Source organism: Xyrauchen texanus, chromosome 6 (genome assembly GCF_025860055.1).
Source record: "Xyrauchen texanus isolate HMW12.3.18 chromosome 6, RBS_HiC_50CHRs, whole genome shotgun sequence".
Classification (NCBI taxonomy): domain Eukaryota; kingdom Metazoa; phylum Chordata; class Actinopteri; order Cypriniformes; family Catostomidae; genus Xyrauchen; species Xyrauchen texanus.
In genome coordinates this window covers 12306023-12329085 of record NC_068281.1, presented here as the reverse complement: position 1 = coordinate 12329085, position 23063 = coordinate 12306023, and the positions used below count along the sequence as shown (strand labels likewise).

Below are 23063 nucleotides of genomic sequence, written 5' to 3'. Positions count from 1 at the left end.
TTTTTATTTGGTAAGGCTGGCACACATGAAAATATTAACAATATATACACATATATATATATATATATATATATATATATATATATATATATATTTTTTTTTTTGTAGACAAAATGTATCATGTGCCTAAAAAGAAATTGACCATCTTAAATAAACCCAACCTGAGAAATATTCCCTGGAGTAATAAGTGTTTTTAATTAGCAGGTATTGAACAAATAAAGAACTACTGTCATAGACCTCACAAAAATGGAGACCAACAGATGCACAATAACTGGAACATTGCTCATATTTGATGTCCAAATGTGATCTTCTTAAATGTTTATTTTTGAAGGATGAAAATTATTGCAAAAGTTGTGCTTTGATGACTGATATTAGAAAATGTTGAATATAAATTACTCTGAGAGGGTTTTAGGCCAAAAACCCTGACCAAAAAGTGTATCTCGTCAGCACTCTAAAACCCTCTAAGAGAAGTTGTTCCTCCAAAGTCAATCCTTAAAAGGAGACTGAACATGTCTCAGCACATTCACCTACCACTAGTGCTTGGCTCAAACCAAGAGGCTTGTTTGAACCAAACTGAAGTTAACCTTTTAATTCTAAGTCAAACACTGACATTCAAAAACATTGGTCTTCCCTGAGCAGTATGAATCATATATGAGGTATTTCCACGGTTTTACTCTCAGATCATTTGCATTGAATATAAATTGGGTTTGGCTAAATTAACAAAGTATGGCTTGTAATCCTTAACCCAGTTCTCTGCTGTATTATTTCTATTGCTTGAGTTCTGCACGTACAGCTAAAACTGTTTCTGTAAAGCCAAGTCTTTGAAAGTCATCTAATCAGATGCTGGAGGTCATAGACTACTCTTCTCAGCAACACTTGTAAAGACTTTCAAAGATTGCTACGCCAAAGGGAATTTCCTGTGGCCGTTAGAGCCTATGTGTGTTTGCTACAGATTGTTTGAGTGTGTGTGGTCAGACTGCCTGGGAGTTCTGATATACCGCTGTGGACCGGTGCCAGGAAATAACAACCAGGCAACCCTCATCAGCAGGCCAAACATCTTCAGAACAGGGGCAATGTGCCCAGTCTTCACCCCAAACACTCTGCCTCTGATTAGGCTTTCTGAGAGCAAAGCTGCCCCTGCCCATCTCCTTATCCATCACTCTCTCTATCTCTATCTGGCTGCAACAACCCAAAAAAAAGGCCCACCACACTAGTCTAGCAAACCCTCAAACCTAATTTGAATAGTTTTGTTTATTTATGACTATTTAGGAAACCATGAAATATGTCCAATTGTCCATCTGAGAAAACAATTTTCAGTTTAATTAGAGCAGCTATATAAAGGAATGGTAGAAACTCAGGGTTGGCAATTGGAAGGTTACTGATTCGATTTCCACAAGAAGCAAGGCTTGAGCCATTACCATTCAGTACCCTTGATCCATGCGCTTCACCCCAGGTTGCCCCAAGGAAATTGTTCCTGTAATAAGTTCTTGTCTTAATAGTCATATCCCTTGTGATTGTAGAACATGGTTCTAGCAAAACCAAGGTTAACACATATACTGATCAAATGCAATCCTTAAATGCACTGTAAGGGGTCACATTTTTGTGTAAATCTACACTTATAACTTGAGAACCACTGAGCAAAAAAAAAAACATTTGTTATAAGCAACCCAATCTGGGTTTGTATTATTCTATTTGCTGTTTAAACATGGGACTGAATGTAACTGCTCTACTCGCTCCGACCATACCTGTTGCACAGCTATCACGTCCCAGCTGGCTACCTTTACACTCACTCCCTAAACCTCACTCCCATTTGGGTCATGGCACCACTGTAACCGGTCCTGCTTGACTTGCTCTGAGCAGGATTCGAACTGGCATTATCCGGCATGTGATGTGGGCATGCTAGCGAGGCTAAAGGCTACAGCCTCCAGTGTCAATCGCTAGTGCACCTCTTGAGGCTATGTTAGTGATGTTTACACACACTGCACAGCTATCTTGTACCAGCTGGCTACCGTTACAAGAACACACGTTGGGCTACTCTAACCCAGCAACTTGGGTTGTTAATTTTAACCCAGCAAAATGGGGTATTTATTCAACCAAATTGCAGGCTAATTTTTTTAAGGAATGCTGGGTTAAACAACACAAAAATGTAGCTATTTATCAGTAACTCAGAAGGTGGGTTGTTGCATTTGAGAATTTTGAGGTTAGCGGGACGGGTGCATTGTTTTAAGAATTGTCTGTAAGAATGACCCAGCCGCTAACCCTGCGTCTGTGTAACACAAAACTACCCAACACTGAGAAAATAACCTAATTTACCTGTTTCAGTGATGTCACATTTTCCTCGTAGCCACTATATTTGTGACCATCAGCAGGACGAAACAATAGTGTTGAATGGAAAAACACCAGAGAAACAATATCAAGAAAAACATTAAATATTGCCTTTGATTCATGCCAGTTCCCAGGAAAAGTTCATACAGGTCTGAAGACAGCACAAATATTGCCAAATTGATCTTTTGCTGACTTTTAAAGATATTTTATCCATGATCTCTGTATGGCAGCGGGTCTGATATGTAACTTGCACACTAACCAATACATCACCGTAAACAGCTCTTATTGAGAAGTTACAAATGTTTTTGCGTTGTTTTGTGGTTTGATTTAGTCACAGTATTACAAATGTCTGTGATTATCCTGTCTGTATGAATGTAAGAGCTTCTTTAACTCCTGAAGAATGCTTTTGTCTCATCACACAGCACAGTACATTGGAGGTATATGGAATTTTGTTCACAAACATCACGGCACCATCATACAGTGACTTCACATGAAACAGGTCAATAAAATAACCCGGCTCAAGCAAGCATTTGTGTTGAAAAAATAACCCCCCTTTTTTTTTTAGTTTAGATGCCTTTGATGGTTGTGCCTTGTCTTGTGGTTTTATAGCATCTGACACAGGAGTGCTGCTTTTTTAAGATGCCATGTCAAGTTAAACTGACATTTATTGCTATTTGTTGGGCTGCGTGTAGCTTTTTTTTAATGCAAGAATGAGTTCGGCCTGCATGACCCCCAAGTCCATGGTGGCATTCAATATTGATGTGTGAAAGTTGTAGAAATAATTTACACTGACCCTGAGCCCTGCTATCTGGACATTGCTAAATACATCAAAGATAATATGATATATGCCAGATCTTCTGATAAGATGTGCAGATTTGTTTAGAATACTGAAAACCCTGATTAGCAATTTATTTATCTTTAAGGTAACAAACAGACTGCAGTTTCAATGTTTATCAGAAGAGAAGACAGAAAGTAATGAATGGTGTGAGAATGCAAAGAAACCGAGGTGAAGACTGGATTATTGCAGTGCAGGCTAAGCCTGTTGCTCTCTGCTGGGTGTGGATTTATGGGCGAGCTGGCGAGCTACGGGCCTTGATTAAATCTGTGACCTTCACCACTCCCACAGGCACTCAAGGCAAGGATAAATTCATCATTGCATTGATCCATCAATTGAATTGCGTTTCCGACACTAGCGATGGCTTGACCTCAGGATTGTCTAATTTGCTCGTGGTGCAGATTGCTAGCACTCTTGCCTTAACTGTGCTTTGAATTTACGCCTTTACCCCTGAGACGCACTATTGCGATCCACATCCAACTCACCACCATTCCCTCAATGAGTGTCAAGCAGCAAGGCAATCAAATAAATATGCCCTTTCCAATTCATTAACATTCACATGGGCCTCCAAATTTACATACATTAGAATATGCACAAGCCTTGTGTTGTGTTTTTATGGGCGCCTTGAGCTAACATGAGGCTAACACTGTACTAAAGTCGTGCTCACCTCCTCCTACGCCTCCACATGCTCAACTCTCAGGATTGTGTTTGTATATGAACACTTTGCATTTGTAATTGTGTAAAAGGCTGAATTCCTCAAGTATTTCATCGTGGTTCCTCCATGGGGCAGAGAAATTGGGTCATCTGTTGAGGCTTTGAGGCAAACAAATAAATGTGAGAGGCAGATGTTAAGAAATAATGAGAGATAGATGAAAACTGAGACAAAAAAGAGAGATAGATATTAGCCTCCCCTCTATAGTGCCCAAAGATTGAGAAGAAGGGTGTGTTGCCTTGATTCGTAAACATATCTGTGGTGTATTCTGAGGAAGGGAAATGCCTCAAGGGACTGCTTAAGGGACATTCCGCTACAATAAACTATTTGTATTTTCAATACATGGGCTCGTTTTTCTCCACTAGTTATTTAAGTCGATTGACCCATTTTTACAGAACACAGGATGTTGTAACATCTCATAAAATGAGAAAGGGATATGCATTTAAGTTCAAACAAAGTAAGAACGAGGGAGAACACAAAGATGGTTATACAGAATGAACAATTGAGACTGATTTATTTGAGATTATTTTCCCTAGGGAAAAATCCAGCGAGATCTCTTTTCTGATGGTAGCTGGTTTTACATGGTTTATTGCTGGTCGAAGCTGGTTATTTATGGTCATTAGCTGGTCTAGATGCTTGATCTAAACTAACCTGATGGTAGCTGATTTTACATACACTTAGTTTTTATCTGGTCGAAGATGGTCACAGTCAATAGCTGGTGTAGATAGTTTATCTAAACCAGCCTGATAGTAGCTGGTTTTACATGGCCTGTAGTTGGACAAATCTGGTCTGTTATGGTCATTAGCTGTTCTAGATGGTTGATCTAGACCAGCCCGATGGTATCTGGGTTTACATAGCCTGTAGTTGGGCAAAGCACGTTGTCAATGATCAGTAGCTGGTCTACATGGTTGACAAAAACCAACCTAATGGTAGACAGTTTCAGTTTTTTTATATAAACTAACCTGATGGTAGCAGATTTTATATTTTTTTTTAGCTGGTTTATGCTGGTCCATTATTGTCATTACCTGGGTCTAGATGGTTGATCTGGTACCTGGTTTTACATGGTTTCTAGCTGTTCAAAACTGGTTGTTTATGGTCATCAACTGGTCAATATACAGTGCATACAGAAAGTATTCACAGCACTTCACTTTTTCTACAGTTTGTTATGTTACAGCCTTATTCCAAAATTGATTAAATTCATTATTTTCCTCAGAATTCTACAAGCAATACCCCATAATGACAATGTGAAAGAAGTTTGTTTGAAATCTTTGCAAATTTATAATCACATAGGCCAGAGTGATTGTAGTTAAATTTACATCATTATTTACTGGTCAAAGCTAGTATTTTATGGTCAATATCTGACTGGTCTATATTGTTGATCTATACCAACCTGATGGTTGCTTGTTTTTCATTGTTTTTAGCTCATTGAAGCTGGTCATTTATTGTTATTAGCTGGTCTATGATTGATCAGCTGGTAGTCAATCTTGATCAACCTGGTTAGAATTGATGGACAACCTGGTAGGCCATCATGGTTTAACAAGATACAATGTTTCAAAAGCTAGCTTGGCCATCTTAAGCTGTTTTTTTTTTCTTGCTGTGCTCTGCTGTGTAGGTGTGTATATAACCTTTGTGTCTTTCTGTTTTGCAGCCTGTAGGCTGGGCACCTACAAGGCCTCTTCGTTGGATACATACTGCACCAAGTGTCCTCCTCACAGTTATTCCCATCAGGAGAAGGTGTCCGAGTGCTCCTGCGAAAAGGGATTTTACAGAGCCATCATGGACCCACGGTCAATGGCGTGCACAAGTAAGTGATCAACAACACTACATTTAAAAAGAAAAACTGTGCTAGATGGATAAATGCATGAAGGTTGTATTAATGGATAAAGAGATGCAAACTGGATAGATAGAGGGATGTATGTATAGGTGGATGTAATTATGCATATGTGGGTGGGTGGGTGAATGTATAAGTGATAGATGGAAGATAGATGGATGGATGGATAAACAGATAAAAAGTTGGATGCAGGAATAGATTAATGGATGGAACTATGTATGGCTGAACTGATTGAAAGTTGAATGTATGAATGGATCCAGTGATGCATGGATGGGTGGGTGTATGGCTGAATGGATGGATGTATGAAGCGATGGAAAGTCAGATGACTGGATATGTGGATTCCATTATGCATGGATGATTTGGTAGATAGACAGTCGGATGGAAAATCTGATGAATAAATTAATAGATGGATGAATGCATTGACAGCTTGTTTATAAGTGTTTGGCAAGAGGCTTGTTTCTTATTTATTCTTATAGACTGGGTGCAGTACATTTTCTCCTCCATCACTGTCTCATCATCATACATCACATCAGACTGAATGTTTAGAACTGCATTTACAAGACTGGTGAGGCCATCTTATGGAGACCAGGAGAGTGAGTCATTGCCTATATGCAAGTGTGTGATGGGGTGCAGGGGGCTGTCACATCACAAAAAGAGAAAGAAAGAAATACATTATAGGCCTTTACAATAGCCAAGTAAAAAATATGTGAGATTCTGGATGCCTATGCAAAATAAACTAATAAAAAAATCTTTCTTCCACAGCAGTACATTCTGGCAGGTATTGTCATCTAGTGTTATATTATCAAAATTCTTTAGATTTCAGATTTTGGAGAAATTTACCAATCATGATCAATAATATGTCATGCACTGGTGCGTGATTAATGGCTATTCATATTTCTATTAATAATATTTTTCATTTTTTTTTATTGAAAATAAATATTTGTCTTATAACAGTGGGATTACTTGTTTAACTGCACAGGACATGTTTTGTGCAGACACATGCACTCTCTAAGTGAGAGCAGGGAGGTTTCATAGAGAGCGTCCAGTTTTGTGCAAGAGCAGTGGAAATCCACTTATGAGCGGAGGGATTTGCACTCATGCAACCGGTACATGGATGTGCTCTCGCGTGTTATGCATGAAGTGCTCTTGATATTTATTAGTATTTTAATGGCATACTGCTAAAGTCTGTTAAGTTATGCATTTTAATTTATCTTCACAATATATATTTATTATATTTATTTAACGTTTGATTTTACTTGGTGAATTTTACTTCCCCTGACATGCTATGGTGCCCCCGGGTACATGACACACACTAACATAAACTCACTTTCCACTACAAAATGCACATATATAAACACACCCTGCCCAGCTAATGCAATGATGAAATAAACTGAGGCAACAGCAGAGATATAAGACTGTTTACACATAGAAATCAAGTGCCAGAATGATAAAATTATGCACTAATGTGATTTCTGAGATGCCAGCCATAAACCACAATCAATCCCATCTGCAATTTATACTCACTTGAAGGTGAAGTGAATAATTTTATTTATGTTAAAATACTTTCTCCTGTCCAAGTTTAGTGGAGAGATAATTATAAATAAGAATGGGAAACTTGTCGGTAAACATGTTTTTGAAACTGTTTGGTCATTAATAGTTGCAATACCACTATTGAATCAGAATTACACACTTCATCTATAAAGGAAAGAATGATGTGAATTTGTTTAGATAGGTTTTCATGGGAAAACAGGACAAAGATGCTCGTTAGGCATATGTTTTTTTTTTTTGTAAGACAGAAATATGTGCTTGATCAAGTTGGATAAGTATTGATTAGACCCCTTTTGGGCATGCAAAAAGCACACACTTTCTTTTATCTCTGATTGGTCGTGATGAGCTTTAGGTGGCCCAACATATAGACTTCTTCACTCACAGGTGACCACAAACACAACTATTTAGAGATCTGGATCCCAGTAGGATACTCCCTTTCCACCAGCATGTAGATCTGGGGAAGTGTTATTGCCACAGACATTTACAGTCCTCCAACTGATCCCTCATTCTTCCATTTCCTTTTTTCTCTCCATCCTCAAACACTCTCCCAGGCTCTTCAAACCCTTAAAGCAGAGAGCACATCCTTTACAGTCTAAGAATAGAGATGAGCAGGTTTGATTAGTGAGGCTTTGCAAAAACAAGCTGTGTCCATGTGGAATTTGTGCATTGGAAGATGTTATGTTCTTCCTGTCTTCCTCTCTTTCCTTTGGCTGTATTTTCCACTTCCCATCTTAAATACTCATATTGGTACAATTGTGAATCAGTATCAAAACCCTGCCGAACAGAGTAGGTTACTGTAGGTGAGCACAGTAGCAAGTTTTGTGCACCATAATTCGTTTTTCTTTAATGGGACAGTTCACTCAAATATGAAAATTATTTTATAATTTACTCGCCTTCATGTTGCTCTAAAGCCATATGACTTTCTTTATTACGTGAAACACAATAACAAGATGTCAGGAAAAAGGATAGTCTTTGTCACAATTCACTTTTATTGTATAGAAAACCTATTCAACACTATGAATACTGCTCCTAATGTACTGCAGCAAAGAAATATGGGAAGCATGCAGCATTAAAGCTGCAGCTATTTTTTAGATGCTGTGCAAAGTTAAAAAGAACTTCAAACTATAAAGATGCATCTCAAGACACATGCATTCTGTTGCTCTGAGTCAAGATTGTTTTAGCACAAGATCGTGTTCGGTCGGAACATCATTAAAGTTTAGCATGTCTGGCTCGGACACCCTCACACACAAAGACCATACAACCACTTGATTAGATCTAGTGCTTTTGTTTAATCTGTAAAAAATAATTATTATCTCTCTCTCTTTCATGAACACACAGAGATTCACGGAGAAAAGCAACAGTGCATATGCTCATCAGCCTCGTGCATAGGTAGACTGAGGCTGTTGCATGTCGCACAAGGAAAACCCCGGAGGTGTTCCACCGATGACACTCCCTCCCCAAACAAACACCCGAAGAATTGTTCCGCAACTATAACAATATTTTATTTTAACAATATCGGGAACAACATTTTGTGAAGTTCAATACATTCTTCTAATAACAAGACATAACTGAGATTGAACATAAGTAGAGACAATGCATTTGAAAAAATAATACAAATACAGAAGAGAAAAAAACCCACAAAAGTCAAAACAAATGAATGAATAAATTGCACTAGAAAAGTGTAAAGAGAAATAGAAAGTCAAATGTGATCACTGTGGAAAGCTCTACATTGGCAACAATGTGCTCTCTACCAGAGACTCGAACTGAAAGGATTTCAATAGAGTATGGCATTAGCATGTTGCTAACCTAACAGTGTAATACTCTGATAAACATAAAAATAAATTGCACACAAATAGTCAATAATCAAGTATGATTATACATTTTTAACTACACTGAACTATGTGGTATCTATACTATATTTATGTGTGGGTGGGTGGGTTTGGGTGGTTTACAAGGAATTTTTGTTAATTACAAAGTTACAATGCTATAAATATGGTTTATGAGGACATTTCTAGTGTCCCCATAATTCAAATAGCTTAAACATACTAAACGATGCAGAACCCTGCAGAACCTTTTTTGTGAGGGTTAGGTTTAGAGGTAGGATTAGGGTTAGGGGATATAATCTATAGTTCATTCAATATAAAAATCCTCATGTCTAAGGAGAGTCCTAATAAGGATAGCCGCACCAACATCTCCGTGACATCTCCGTGAAGCATGCAATGCTGCCTTATAATTTGGCCAGAGGAGGCAGCAAAATTAAGATGCCCACCTTTTGGAACAACCATCACGATGGGAGTGCACCAATATAGGCTTAACACGCTCCCTCCATATCTATAAATATTGATAATATTTTTGGCCATATCGCCCAGCCTACCATGTAACACTTATATTATTTGATTTATATTTTTACGTCTTGATTTTATGTGTCTCTTACTCTCTCTCAGGGCCTCCATCTGCACCAGAAAACCCAATATCCACCCTGAACGACACCTCTGTGACTTTAGAATGGAGTCCTCCAATAGACAGCGGCGGGAGAGGGGATGTCACCTACAGCGTCAACTGCAGGAAGTGTGCCAGCAATGGCAAGATGTGCAGCCCCTGCAGCAACAGCGTGCATTTCATTCCCAGGCAGTTTGGACTCTCGATTCCTAAAGTGCTGATCACAGACCTGCTGTCCAACACTAACTACACCTTCAGCATAGAGGCTGTAAATGGGGTGTCTGATCTGAGCCCGACTCCAAAACAGGAAGTCACTGTCAACATCACCACCAGTCAGACAGGTAGAGTGTGTCACTCAAATATAGACACATGTTGTCCTAAACAGTTAAATCTCTTCCAAGTTATCTTGTGTGTGTACACACAAGATAACTTGGACAAATGCCTGAATGGCACCTATTTAGTGAATTCCCCACCTCATACAGCTCAAGTATGACAATAAGTTTGTCTATAACTGGCAATATCCATGTACTACAAAAAGTAGTGATGCATGCATGAACCCCATGCTTGTAATATTTGTTTTATTAAGCACTAGCCCCACCTACAGTAAAATCTCATTGGTCCAAAATCCTGCTCTGTACAGCTTCACACAGCATTTTGCATACTATGAGAAAAGACACATTTTTCAGCACTGGAAACATTTTACTTCATGACACACCTGGTTAGGACACTGTGTTACACTATGCATGCAAAAACCAGAACACAACTATGTGTTGATAAACAGAAAAACAACACACCCAAGGCAATTGTAAGTGTGCTTTTCTCTGAAGAGGTCCTCATTATATTTCCTTAAGCAAAAACAAATCCAAATTTGATTTTAAGGTATTTTTGTTGTCAGCGTGTGAAACAATGTCTCTTTTTTTTTCCTGTTTTGCCTTTCTTCATATTTTCCAAACCTTTACAGTGACAGTGAAAGTTATTTTTTTATTCCATGAGAGCTCATAATTCTCAAGTGTTTAACAGTCTTTGTGTTTGGTGTTAGTATGTGTGCTGAATTTTGTGCGCCTGCATGTTGTGATGTGAATAGGGCTGTGCAGCTAGAATCAGATTTTGATATATACCTAAGCTATTCCTGCAGATTCACAATGTCATGTGCTTTTGCTGGTGTTTATTTTCCAATTATGAGATCATGCTGTACAGCTATGTATTGAATCATGGCATACAGTGGGGTTCAGATTTTTTCCGTACAATGCAAAGAACCAGGATATGATGTCACGTGGGAGGGCTTCTGGTGTACGTAAATAATGAATCACAAATAACAAATAATATTCTATTAAAAATGTGAAAATATATTGTCTACTCACTTCCCTGCAACTTGCAGCTTTGAAATTTGTAGCCTTGTAACTAAGAGGCCCCGTGTGACCTATGGGTCTCTTATTGGTCGTGCATCCTCTTGTTGTACGAATTCACAGTTCAGAGTTCACCAAACTTGAACTTTGGCATGAAGCGTCATACAACATTTCTTCACATGAGCTTATGTTTTCACTCTGATGCATTCGGATGTGTTTGAATGAGAGTGAATGGATCGTGAAGTATTGTGTGACCGCCCCTTTACAATTTGTTTAGAAAGTTGAATGGAATAATCAACATAACTTACAATTTCTTAGCATCTCCCCATTTTGCTTTAATGACAGCATGCAATCCAGCTGGCATAGACTTTTAGAGCATGGAATTTTTCAAAATTTCAAAACTTTTAACTATTTCCATGTTTAAATTTGATGTTGGGTATGTGACACCAGTATTCGACCCAGCAATTCTTGGCCTGGGAGTCAGACACACTAAAAAGGAGGCTATAAAGCGATCGACCCTAGCCTCGGTCATTAGTGCATCTCTTACGGTATGGAGAGTGAGGTTTACACACTGCATAGCTATCACGTACCAGCTGGCCTCCGTTACACGTCCAAAACTTTTAATTATTTCCAGGTTTATATTAGATTCATATTCCTAGATTTTAAATATGGAATCAAACTTTTATGCTTGACTATTGTATTGTGATGTGTGCGCCTATCATATTGTGAGGTAGTTGGTGATTACATGATATATAGTGGATTCTCTCCAGTAATTTTCCCACGCTCAAGGTCCCAGACAACAGACAAAGTACAGTTTCGGTACAGCCAGAGTGTTGTTGTTCCACCAGATTCACATTAGCACCCCTCTCTCACACACATAAACCTTGTGGAAGTTCAAAAGTTCATGGTGTTCCAAATGCTGTAAGTATTGCATGTCATCAAATGTATTCTACAGTCAGAATCAGTTCTCTGGTGCCAAAATGTGCGGAAGTCACAACTGCCCTCACAACATCCTGTCTGTGTCTCATATCCCTGAAGGGATGACAAGGGTTGTCAGTGCAGGCATGTTTTCATTAAATGCATGTTTGTGAGTGTGCATGTGATAGACTTTGTGTACAACTTGGGCTGAGGTATTAAATATGTATGAAGCTGTTCGGGATGTAGAGGGAAGCTCTTGAGCAGAACAAGCACATGCTGGGAGAGAAGTGCTTAGTGTCAGAATGAGGTCAAAGATCCCAATGATTTATACATTCAGCCATGACAGCCATGCTGATTTAACCTAAGTTTGAATATCATATAGTTTCGAGCGAATCAGGAATTAATGCTACTCACATTAAACCAAAGGTGCCCCAACATTTTCCTAAGAAGGGCCACAAATCTAACTTGATTGAGGGCTGTGGGCCAAAAGTAAACTTGCATTATATCAAACTGTATTATATTAAATATAAAATTATATAAAAATTGCCCTGACTCCTTAATGATTTGATAATATATAAAAACATTACTCTGCATTCTGCTAAATTAATGCAATGAAGAGCTGAGTCAATGGCAAATTATTTTATTATTATTGTTTTATTTTTTCCCCTTCTTGTCATATACGGTAGGGTGGACAAAATCAAAGGTCATCAATGGCAAACCCTATGAAATTCCAACACAAGAATCTAAAGAACCAAGAAGCCATGATATACACAATTTCTTCATCTCAAATTTTATTCTTATTTAAGTAAACTGCTAAAAGCACAATAAAATTAGTTAAATGGTGACCAGTCACAGCAACTGAGATGCACACTTTCCCTTCTATATTACAGTTTTTCTTGATTGCTTAAACACATTTCTTGAAAATATGCCTCCTTTTCTCGAAACTTTAAACACAAATCCATAACTTCTCACCCAATTTCCCAAACTTCCTATTTTCAGGTCAAAATGAAGCTCTCCACTCAAAACCATTTAATCTTGCTGAAAAAACAAACTTTGCCCTCAGACATGACACACAAGCCCTCAAAAGCATACACACGACAACATAGTCATACACACTGATGAGATAAATTCAAAACAATACCACAAAAACTGGTAATAAGTTATATGGCTTGTGCCCCCCCAACCAAAAAAAAAACCCTTTCACATGATGAACACAACAAAAGACACAACAAATTTATACATTTGCAATTGTTTTATTCCTTAATGTACTGTACAGTACAATACACCAAAAACAACAAAAATAAATATTCTGCCCCAGCATCCCATCTTTGGCCTGGGACAGGCCAGAGAATCTCATCAACATCACAGGCTATATTGGCCCCAGCCAGGCAGCAGGGGTAAAATCCTCTTGCATGCCTGATTATGTTATTTACAGTGGGTACGGAAAGTATTCAGACCCTCTTAAATTTTTCACTCTTTGTTATATTGCAGCCATTTGCTAAAATCATTTAAGTTTTTCATTTTTTTTAAATCATTTTTTTCCTCATTATTGTACACACAGCACCCCATATTGACAGAAAAACACAGAATTATTGACATTTTTGCACATTTATTAAAAAGAAAAACTGAAATATCACATGGTCCTAAGTATTGCTAAAAAACACCTGAAGGACTCCAAGATGGTGATAAATAAGATTTTCTGGTCTGATGAGACCAAGATAGAACTTTTTGGCCTTAATTCTAAGCGGTATGTGTGGAGAAAACCAGGCACTGCTCATCACCTGTCCAATACAGTCTCAGCAGTGAAGCATGGTGGTGGCAGCATCATGCTGTGGGGGTGTTTTTCAGCTGCAGGGACAGGATGACTGGTTGCAATCGAGGGAAAGATGATTGCAGCCAAGTACAGGGATATCCTGGACGAAAACCTTCTCCAGAGTGCTCTGGACCTCAGACTGGGCCGAAGGTTCACCTTCCAAAAAGACAATGACCCTAAGCACACCACTAAAATAACGAAGGAGTGGCTTCACAACAACTCCGTGACTGTTCTTGAGTGGCCCAGCCAGAGCCCTGACTTAAACCCAATTGAGCATCTCTGGAGAGACCTGAAAATGGCTGTTCACCAACGTATACCATCCAACCTGACAGAACTGGAGAGGATCTGCAAGGAGGAATGGCAGAGGATACCCAAATCCAGATGTGAAAAACTTGTTGCATCTTTCCCAAAAAGACTCATGGCTGTATTAGATCAAAAGGGTGCTTCTACTAAATACTGAACAAAGGGTCTGAATACTTAGGACCATGTGATATTTCAGTTTTTCTTTTTTAATAAATGTGCAAAAATGTCAACAATTCTGTGTTTTTCTGTCAATATGGGGTGCTGTGTGTACAATAATGAGGAAACAAAATGAACTTAAATGATTTTAGCAAATGGCTGCAATATAAGAAAGAGTGAAAAATTTAAGGGGGTCTGAATACTTTCCGTACCCACTGTATGTAATTATTTTCCTCCCCCTTCTCCTTCTTTTGGTCAAGTTATGTAAATCCAGCCTCATCAACAAAGATAATCTCATGGGAAACAGGATGGCCTTCAATCTCAAGGATTCTCTGCAAAACACATGAAACACAGTAGAGTAAATGACTACTCTGAAACACAGTTCAAGAGGGTACAAATGGCAGACCACCATATGTACTTTGTGTTAAAGTATAAACTGCTGTACTGCTATACTTTGATGGTGCACAATACTTCATGAAATATAAAAACTCATACTTGATCATATTCCAGACGTTGGACTTTCACTCTGTCAGAGTTTTGTTCGTAGGCCTGTTTCATCCGGAACCTGTGCTTTCGGAGGATGCGATCAATTGTGGAGAGGCTGATGGCATTTATCCCTCGAAATTGGTTACTGTCTTCAATCACCCTCCTTTGTATCTGCCGCAGGCGGATTACATTTTTGGCAATGACCATATTTACCAGCTCCCTCTCTTGCTCCTCCGACAAAATTCTTAGCCTGCCTCTGCCAGTTGGTCATCTATGTGTCCTACAAAAATAGAAGAACTGATTACTGTATGAGCAGTCTGAAGTACACTACCTGTTTTCCTCCCTGAAAGTTTTTATGATCGAGGCAATGGTGAAGCGACTCAAGTTTGGCTGTACTTGTTGTCTAGCCTCCTTCTTAGTCATACAATGGACAAGGACATGGTCAACTAGAGTGGCATGAATTTCATCCGAGTCTGCTTGTCTCCTTGCTATTGCCCTTCCTCTTCCTTGTCGTCCTCCGCCTCCTCATCCTCCTCTCCCTACTCTTCCTCCTCTTCCTCCTCACCCTACTCCCTACTCTACATGGAGTGGTGGTGGTGTAGTGGTCTAAGCACATAACTGGTAATCAGAAGAATGCTGGTTCGAGCCCCACAGCCACCACCATTGTGTCCTTGAGCAAGGCACTTAACTCCAGGTTGCTTCAGGGGGATTGTCCCTGTAATAAGGGCTCTGTAAGTCGCTTTGGATAAAAGCGTCTGCCAAATACATAAATGTAAATGTACTCCTCCTCCAACTCTTCCTCTTCCTTCACATCTTCCTCTACTCCCTACTGTTTCTCCTCCTCTCTATTGTCCTCAACCTCTTCCTTCTCGTCTATCTGGATCAATTGTTCCAAAACTGAACGAACTGACTCTAAGGTTCTGATTGGTGGGATCAGTTTCGGCTCTTTGTGTTTATGTTTATAGTTTAGGGAAATGGGTGTGCTTTTTGATAAATGCATTATGGTTTGAAATTTTATTTCAAAAGCCAGGTTATAGTGTTTAAGCAAATCTAGAAAAAGTGTAATGTAAATTTTAACCTAAAATCTTGATGTCTAAAATAAAAGTTGATTAAATATTATTTGTCAACAGCCCCTATATAGTGAAAAATTATTCAGCATGATTCTGGAATGAATGCTACTCAGAAAACTGCACATTTTAGAATATATTCAAATATAAATCAAATCAAATATAAAACAAATGGAGTACATAGGCTTTTGTATTAAAGGAATAGTTCCCCCTTAAATTCTCTCATCATTTACTTACCCTCATGCCATCCCATGCCATCCCAGATGTGTATGAATTTCTTTATTCACCAAAATACTAACAAAGATTTTTTTGAAGACTATTTCAGCTCAGTAAGTCCTTAAAATGCAAGTGAATTTAATTTGGGGGTTCTTCTCCGGTTATTGCACCTTATTATATAGTCCATTCCCTGTCAAGCACCAGTAAAATAAACAAAGAGAGGACATTCATAAGAATTCGGTAGTGCAAATGGGACTGTATGCAATGAATTAGAATAACAGAAATATGGATATGGTCATTTTATATGCTTAGAAAATGGTATTATTGTCAGGATTTGGATGTGCTCTCCATTAAGTTATAGTGAATGTACTTATAGTGAATGTGAATTCATAATTTGGTAACACTTTATATTAGATGGCCTTAACTACTATTTACCGTTTCCATGGGAACACTGATTGTTCCCGGGAGAAAGCTGATTAGTGTGCCAAGCAACACCTGTTCTCCCCTAATTCACTCCCTTCTTAAGCCTGTCGTTTTCTCAGTATTTTTGCTAGATTATTGTTTGATGTTGAGTACTAACCTCACACTCTTTGCTTAGTTGGCCCTATCTCATGTATCTGTTAGTTGCCCTCGTGTTGGGTGTGTGGTTGCCTTCCAGTTTTGCTGGTTGTCAGCTGGTCTTCCACTGAGGATACCTCGTCTCTGCCCACATGTCGGGAGTAAGATCGCCCATCTCAGCTGGGCGTTTTGTTTTGCACCTCGCTAAGCTTCAACAGAGGATTCTATAAGTCTGTTCCTGACTTCCACAATGCACACATTCATCCAACGATGAATCTTCATTCCGTGAAGAGAATGCATCTTGTGCAGTCATGGCGCTATTGGAGATCACTTCCCGCTGCTGCAGCCGGTGCCGGGATCTTTAACATTCCACAGCTCAGTGATAGCTCTTATTTGTTGTTAAGTCCTTTTTACATTACCTCAGCTCTTGGGTCTGTTTGTTCTCTGTAACGCTCATTACAGAGGGATGGGTTAGGGTTAGGGGTAAAGTTAACAGTGTAACTACAAATGTAATGAAATTCAAGTACTTTAAATGTAATTACAGTGCATTAACAAGTATGTTTATAATATGTACATTGTATCGAGTACATAGTAGTTAAGGCCACCTAACATGAAGTGGGTCCAATACTTTTCTCTACTGACATACAAATCATGGCTGGTATTAATTGTGATTGTATTGGCATGCGTTCATTTCTACTGGCCAATTTTGATAAAAAAAAAATAATTTATTTAAACACGTAAAAATTTAACCAAAAATATATATAAATTCAAATTACACTTCAAACAAAACTAAAATATAATCAAAATAACCAAAGGTAAAAAAAAATGCATATAGCAAAACCAAACTTCTTCGGCATCTTTTGTAGTGACTTAACAACTCTAATCGTCAGGGACATATTTTCATTTTCCACTATAAAGTTTGGACATTCACCTTTTCACCACCTGCTGGTGGAATCTCCAAACTGCAAATGCAGGAACTGAATTTAGATGTTGCGCTGAAATCAGACCTGCTTTTGAAATGTCTTTACATGTATCTCCAAATTGTGCTTTGCGCCAATTCATTAACATGCAATACACCCACAGTTACACTTCCACCCATGCCCACTTGCGTTTTGCGCTGGCATGAAAGTTGCATTTAAAATTAGTGCACTCACAGATATTTTATAAGATGTTGTGCATGGTCGTTGCGCATAGCGCTACGCTTTGTGCACTCACGAAAAATAGATCCTTATAGATTAATAATTCATTCATTCTAACATGTATAATATTATATAAATTATAATATAATTTATTAAGTAGTGATTGAAAAAAGAAATTAAGTTCAACACAATTTACTGGCATGTAAGGGCAAGATCAATCGTGTGTGTGTGTGTGCGCGCGTGTGAGTATGGGTAGTTTCGTTGAAAAGCTGTTCATTGAAATTACAGGGCACAGAATAGGTGAAGAACACAGGTGAATTTACCTCCAGCCATTTGACCAAATATCAGACCCAACTGTCTTTATTTCTTCTCTCTCTATATTTTTTCTCCCATAATCCCATCTCTTTCTTTCATGCTCATCCTGCTGTAGTGTAGCAAGGTAAAGAGATGGAAGAGAGGGAGAGAGACAGAAGAGGTGTTAGGCAGCAGGTCGTGGTGTTTCAGGAGTGTAATTACCTGCTGGTGTGTGGCTCTCTGTCTCCTTAGACAAAGATTTCCCAGCAGTTTGTGCGTTAGCCAATATGTGTGCGTGTGTAAAGCACTCTTGAGTGTGTAGAGGGGAATTGTGAGCTCTCAGTGGTGTTTTGTAGCAATAGAAGTGTGACTGGAATAAAACTGTGTAACCCGAGAAGCTGCGATTTAATAGATTTGCGATAGTCTTGAGTGCCTATTGACACACACACACACACACACTCACTCGTACACACACTTGCACACACACACACACACACACACACACGCACACACACATCTTGTGTATTCTTAAAATGATTGCCTGTGTTTCCTGAGGGTGCCCACATGTATGTGCATTGTCACATTATGGGTTTGTTTTGCACGTCTCTCGCTCATGGTTTCTTGTTTCTCTCTCTCTGTAGTGAATGTAATTCTGAAGGAGAGAAAAAGCAAAGACAGTATCACACTGGCATGGCAGGGACCCAACAGACCCAATGGAGTGATTGTGGAATATGAGGTCATCTACTATGAGAAGGTAAATCTCCTCTCCTCTCCTCTTGCTTTTTCTCAAGATCTCATTTCTTCTCATCTAATTTTGTTTTGTCTTCAGAAGATCAAATTTTATTTTGTATTGTTTCATTTTGTCTCATCCCATTTTGTCTCAAGAGTATCTCTTTTCTTTTTACCATTTTAGAAATAAAATCTCATCTTGCTTCGACACAAGAATATTTTTTCACTTCTTGTTTTGTCTTTTCTCTGAAAAAAATATCGTCTCATCTCTTCTTGTTTTGTCTCAAGAATATTTATTCTGGTTTTGTAATTCCTCAAAGATCTCGTCTCATCTTGTCTTGTTTAGCCTTGAGATTTATTCTCATCTCATTTGTCTTGTCTTGAAGACCACATCTTGTCTCTTCTGATCTTCTCTCATCTTATTTCATCTAGAAGATCCCTTCTCATTTTGTCTTGTCTCGAGAATCTCATGTTGTCTCATTTTGTCATTTTGTCTTTGTTTTTCCTTAATTTGACTTGTCTCAAGAAGATCTCATCTTGTATTGTTTTGTATCAAGATCTCTTCTTATCTCATTTAGTCTTCTCTTGCCTCTAGAAAATCTTATCATGTTTCATCTTATCTCATCTAGTCTCATCTCATTTTGTCTTAAGAATATCTGTCATTTATTTCTTGTCTCAGGAGTTAATCTTGTCTCTTATCATCTTGTTTCGTCTCATCTTATCTTCTTATTTTGTCTTGTCTTGAGAAGATCTCATCTTGTCTTGTCTCATTTTGTCTGAACTTGTATTGTCTCATCTTGTTTTGTATCAAGAAGACATCTTTTCTTATTTTGTCTTGTCTCCAGAAGATCTCTTCTCTTCTCTTCTCTTCTTTTCTATTCTCTTCTCTTATTATTTTCAATCACTCGTCTTTAATAAGCTCTTGTCTCATACTTACACACAGATAACACATATGCCTCTTTGACCCCATTACAAGCTTTGACGATTGCAGTTGTCCAGGCAGCCCTGGCATGTGTAATTGAGGGGTGAAGCATCATTGTGCCTTTGGGAATGAAAGCAATAAATAGGCCCATGTGCCACAGTTGACTGTTCACATATGTATAGCTCTTTAATCATAATGGGAGAATGAATCCTAGGCTGACGTCACTAACAATAGAGAATACCATTTTACTCACCTATACACCACTCACAGTCCTACATGTGGGCTTGAATCTGGCCTTAGCAGTGTTCCAATCTTGTTCATTTCTTTACTAACCTACCTTTACTCTCTCCTCTCCACCAGTAGCTGGTGTGTGGTGAGAGTACTGTCAAACTATGGCTGCCATGCACCATCCAATTGGATGCTGAACAATGGTTGAGAAAAGTCCCCTGTTCACCATGTAAAGGGCTTTGAGTGAAGTGTCATATAAGCATTAATTTATAAATGTTACTTTCATTCACTCATTCATAACCTATTGACTTGTTTCATGTGATGTCACCGTATGACCGCACCACCATGTTTGTGATCAAAATTCTATATATCTTCATTGTGCTGCACTGTGGGATGCAACAAAAGCCTTCCTCAGAAGTTAAAATGTGCTCTTACATTCACACAGACAGGATCATCACAGACATTTTCATCTTTTGACCTAATCAGACATGAAAACAATACAATTTGTAACTTCTGAATGAGAGATGTTTACGGTGATGTACCGGTGAGCATGTGTAGTCACTGATCACACAACCGTCTCACTGGCATACAGAGATCAATCGTGAATAAAAGATATTTAAATATCCATGAAAGGCCAATTAGACTATATTTGTGCTGTCTCCAGACCTGTATGAACTTTTCCTGGGACTTGGTATGGATAAAAAGCACTTGTTTCACGGGTGTTTTTCCATTCACTGCCATTGTTTCCTCCCACTGATGGTAAAAATATGGCAACTGAAACCGATCAATAGAATGGCAAAAAATTAAGAAAGAATGAACATGTCTAAATTACCATTACAGTGCTGATATCAATACACTTTAATCAATCCTTATCATTCTTAGGGCACTTAAACACTAGAGTTTATGCTCTATCAGGGAATAGAGCCATTGATTTCAATGGAGATGGTGCATTGCCATGATACAGAGTGAAAACACAATGGTTTGCTTAAGTGACACACAGTCCTCTTAGATGCATTTCTTGTAGAAAAAAGGCTGTGTATTCACATGATAGAGGTCTTTTTTCATTAGTCCTACACAGATGCAGTCGTTTGACCCAGTGTTGTTTGGCACTCATACTGGTTGCATTTTGGTAGGATGGGATGTGAGCTCAGACTGAAGACACAGATTGATGGCACATCATGTCTCATTATGTCATCCATAATCAAAATTATTAATTCCTTTAATTCGTGTTGACTAGACCACTCAAGACACACATAAATCCATAATTTATTTCATCTTAAAATCCACGATCCCGGTTCCGGGATTTAAAATTACGTCAGTAATAATGTACTTCCAATTTTAAATGTATGTGGAGGAGTTATGAGCTCATATCTGGTACCATTTGAAAGCTTAGAATGTCTACTTTCTTGAGATATGCATCACTTTGGCATTTGTTTTACACTAAGTAACTTATTTACAATAAATTACATAGTTCCACCCATCAAAAGTCGTGGTCATAATTATGTGCGTTTTTGAATACATATGTCTCATATCGCTCAAATATGACGCACATGTACAAACCATGTATCAAATGAAAGCTCTCATTGCCAGTAAGAAGTTCCAATAAGTCTTTTTATTGAGGTATAATCACATATCTAATACACTTCGAATGAATCATGAAGTATACAATCATACAAGTGAAATTATTGAATATTTGCCGTGCTACTCGCACTAGACAGCACAGTTAGCCACAAATGCTACATAATCCTTTACCTTAGGTTATTCTCTGCAAAATGAGCCGTTTTTCAGTGTTTTCTGTGGTTGTGTGCCCAAGTAATCCCTCGATATGTCGTCACACGAGTGCAGAAACACCACAAAGTAATGTTATATGATATTCAACAATCCAGGAAAATATGTAAACATCCGATCCGGATAAAGCATATATTGCCGTAAAGCTTAGACCCTCCGCTTTCCGGCAATGTCTCTCAAGATCAAATAGACCAATCAGGGGCTGTGATATTGCATCCAGACTGTGAAGTGATCACTGGGTAGGTTACGTGCCCAAAACACACAGACGCGTCTCACCAGACACCTGAGCACATATTTACCACTTTCAACAGTGTTTTATGTAAAGACAAAGGGTTTTCTGTAAAATTACACTGGGATTTTGCATTTATAGCACTGTATATGGGTATGGGGAGACTTTGGATTTGGGTAGGCGGAAAGTACACCAAAAAAAGGTAATATTCCTCCCTTCAAATAAATTGAAATAGATATTAAATAAAACATGATACAGACAAAATTCCTTTTTCAGGTATTTGCTGACATCTAGTGGAAACAGCCAAAACTGTCTGCTTGCTGCTAGGGTTTACAAGGCTTGAGTTATGAATTTATATAAAAAAAATCAAAAAGCGCCTCTTTTTTTAGGAGGGTTATTACTGTTCAGACAACATATATTTAATTTTTTTTAATTTGTAGCAGTGTTTTATGCAACATCAAAGGGTTTCCTGTAAACTGACACCAAAACTGTGTATTTAGGCCAAAGTATGTGGGAATGGGAAGCTTTTTAATTTGGGTAGGCCAAATCCAGGCGGAAATCCCCAAAAATGGCAAGGTTCTTAAGAGGTTAATTTGTTTTCACTATTAGGTTGCCTAGATTGGAAATTGGACATTACTCTGACAACAAAGCAGAAAATACAGTTACTGTATGCTCAAGGATATCTTGTTTACTTGCTATTAAATGTTTTAAAATGAAACAATTGAATATCTTTCAAATATTCAATGCCATTCCTTGCAATCTTCAGCAAATTATTTGTTTCCTGGAGGACAAATAAAAACCTATGCACCCTGACTCCTAGAAAATCACGAACAGCCAGCCAATCATTTTGGAAGTGACATTTTTAGCCATTTTGTGCAATAGTCCATCAGTGAATCTTCCATGTAGAGTGTGTGAGTAGGTAGTCTTGTGTAAGTGACTGTAAAATAAATCAAAACAATATTCTTAGACTCACCTTCACACAATACTGCAGCATCAAAAAAGCAGTTTTATGACTTACGTAACTGTAATCAGACTGTAATCATATCAAGCAGTGTAAACTAAAGCCCTAGCCTGACCTGTTTGCACAGGACGAAAATATTTACTCAGAATATGCCTTTCAAAATATGATGCCTGCAGCCTACCCTGTTAACATGTTGCTGAAATAATATCCTTCATTAATC

The 23063-nt window shown here is 38.3% G+C and overlaps 1 protein-coding gene across 1 annotated transcript in view; it reads left to right on the top strand.

Annotated features, from left to right (window-relative positions):
• The window catches only part of LOC127645630 (ephrin type-A receptor 3-like), a 217892-nt gene that overhangs the window by 124944 nt on the left and 69885 nt on the right, over nucleotides 1–23063 (top strand). The window contains exons 4-6 of the mRNA XM_052129301.1: nucleotides 5521–5676; nucleotides 9696–10031; nucleotides 18628–18740. Coding sequence (XP_051985261.1) covers nucleotides 5521–5676; nucleotides 9696–10031; nucleotides 18628–18740 — 605 coding nt within the window. The remainder of the gene's footprint in view (nucleotides 1–5520; nucleotides 5677–9695; nucleotides 10032–18627; nucleotides 18741–23063) is intronic.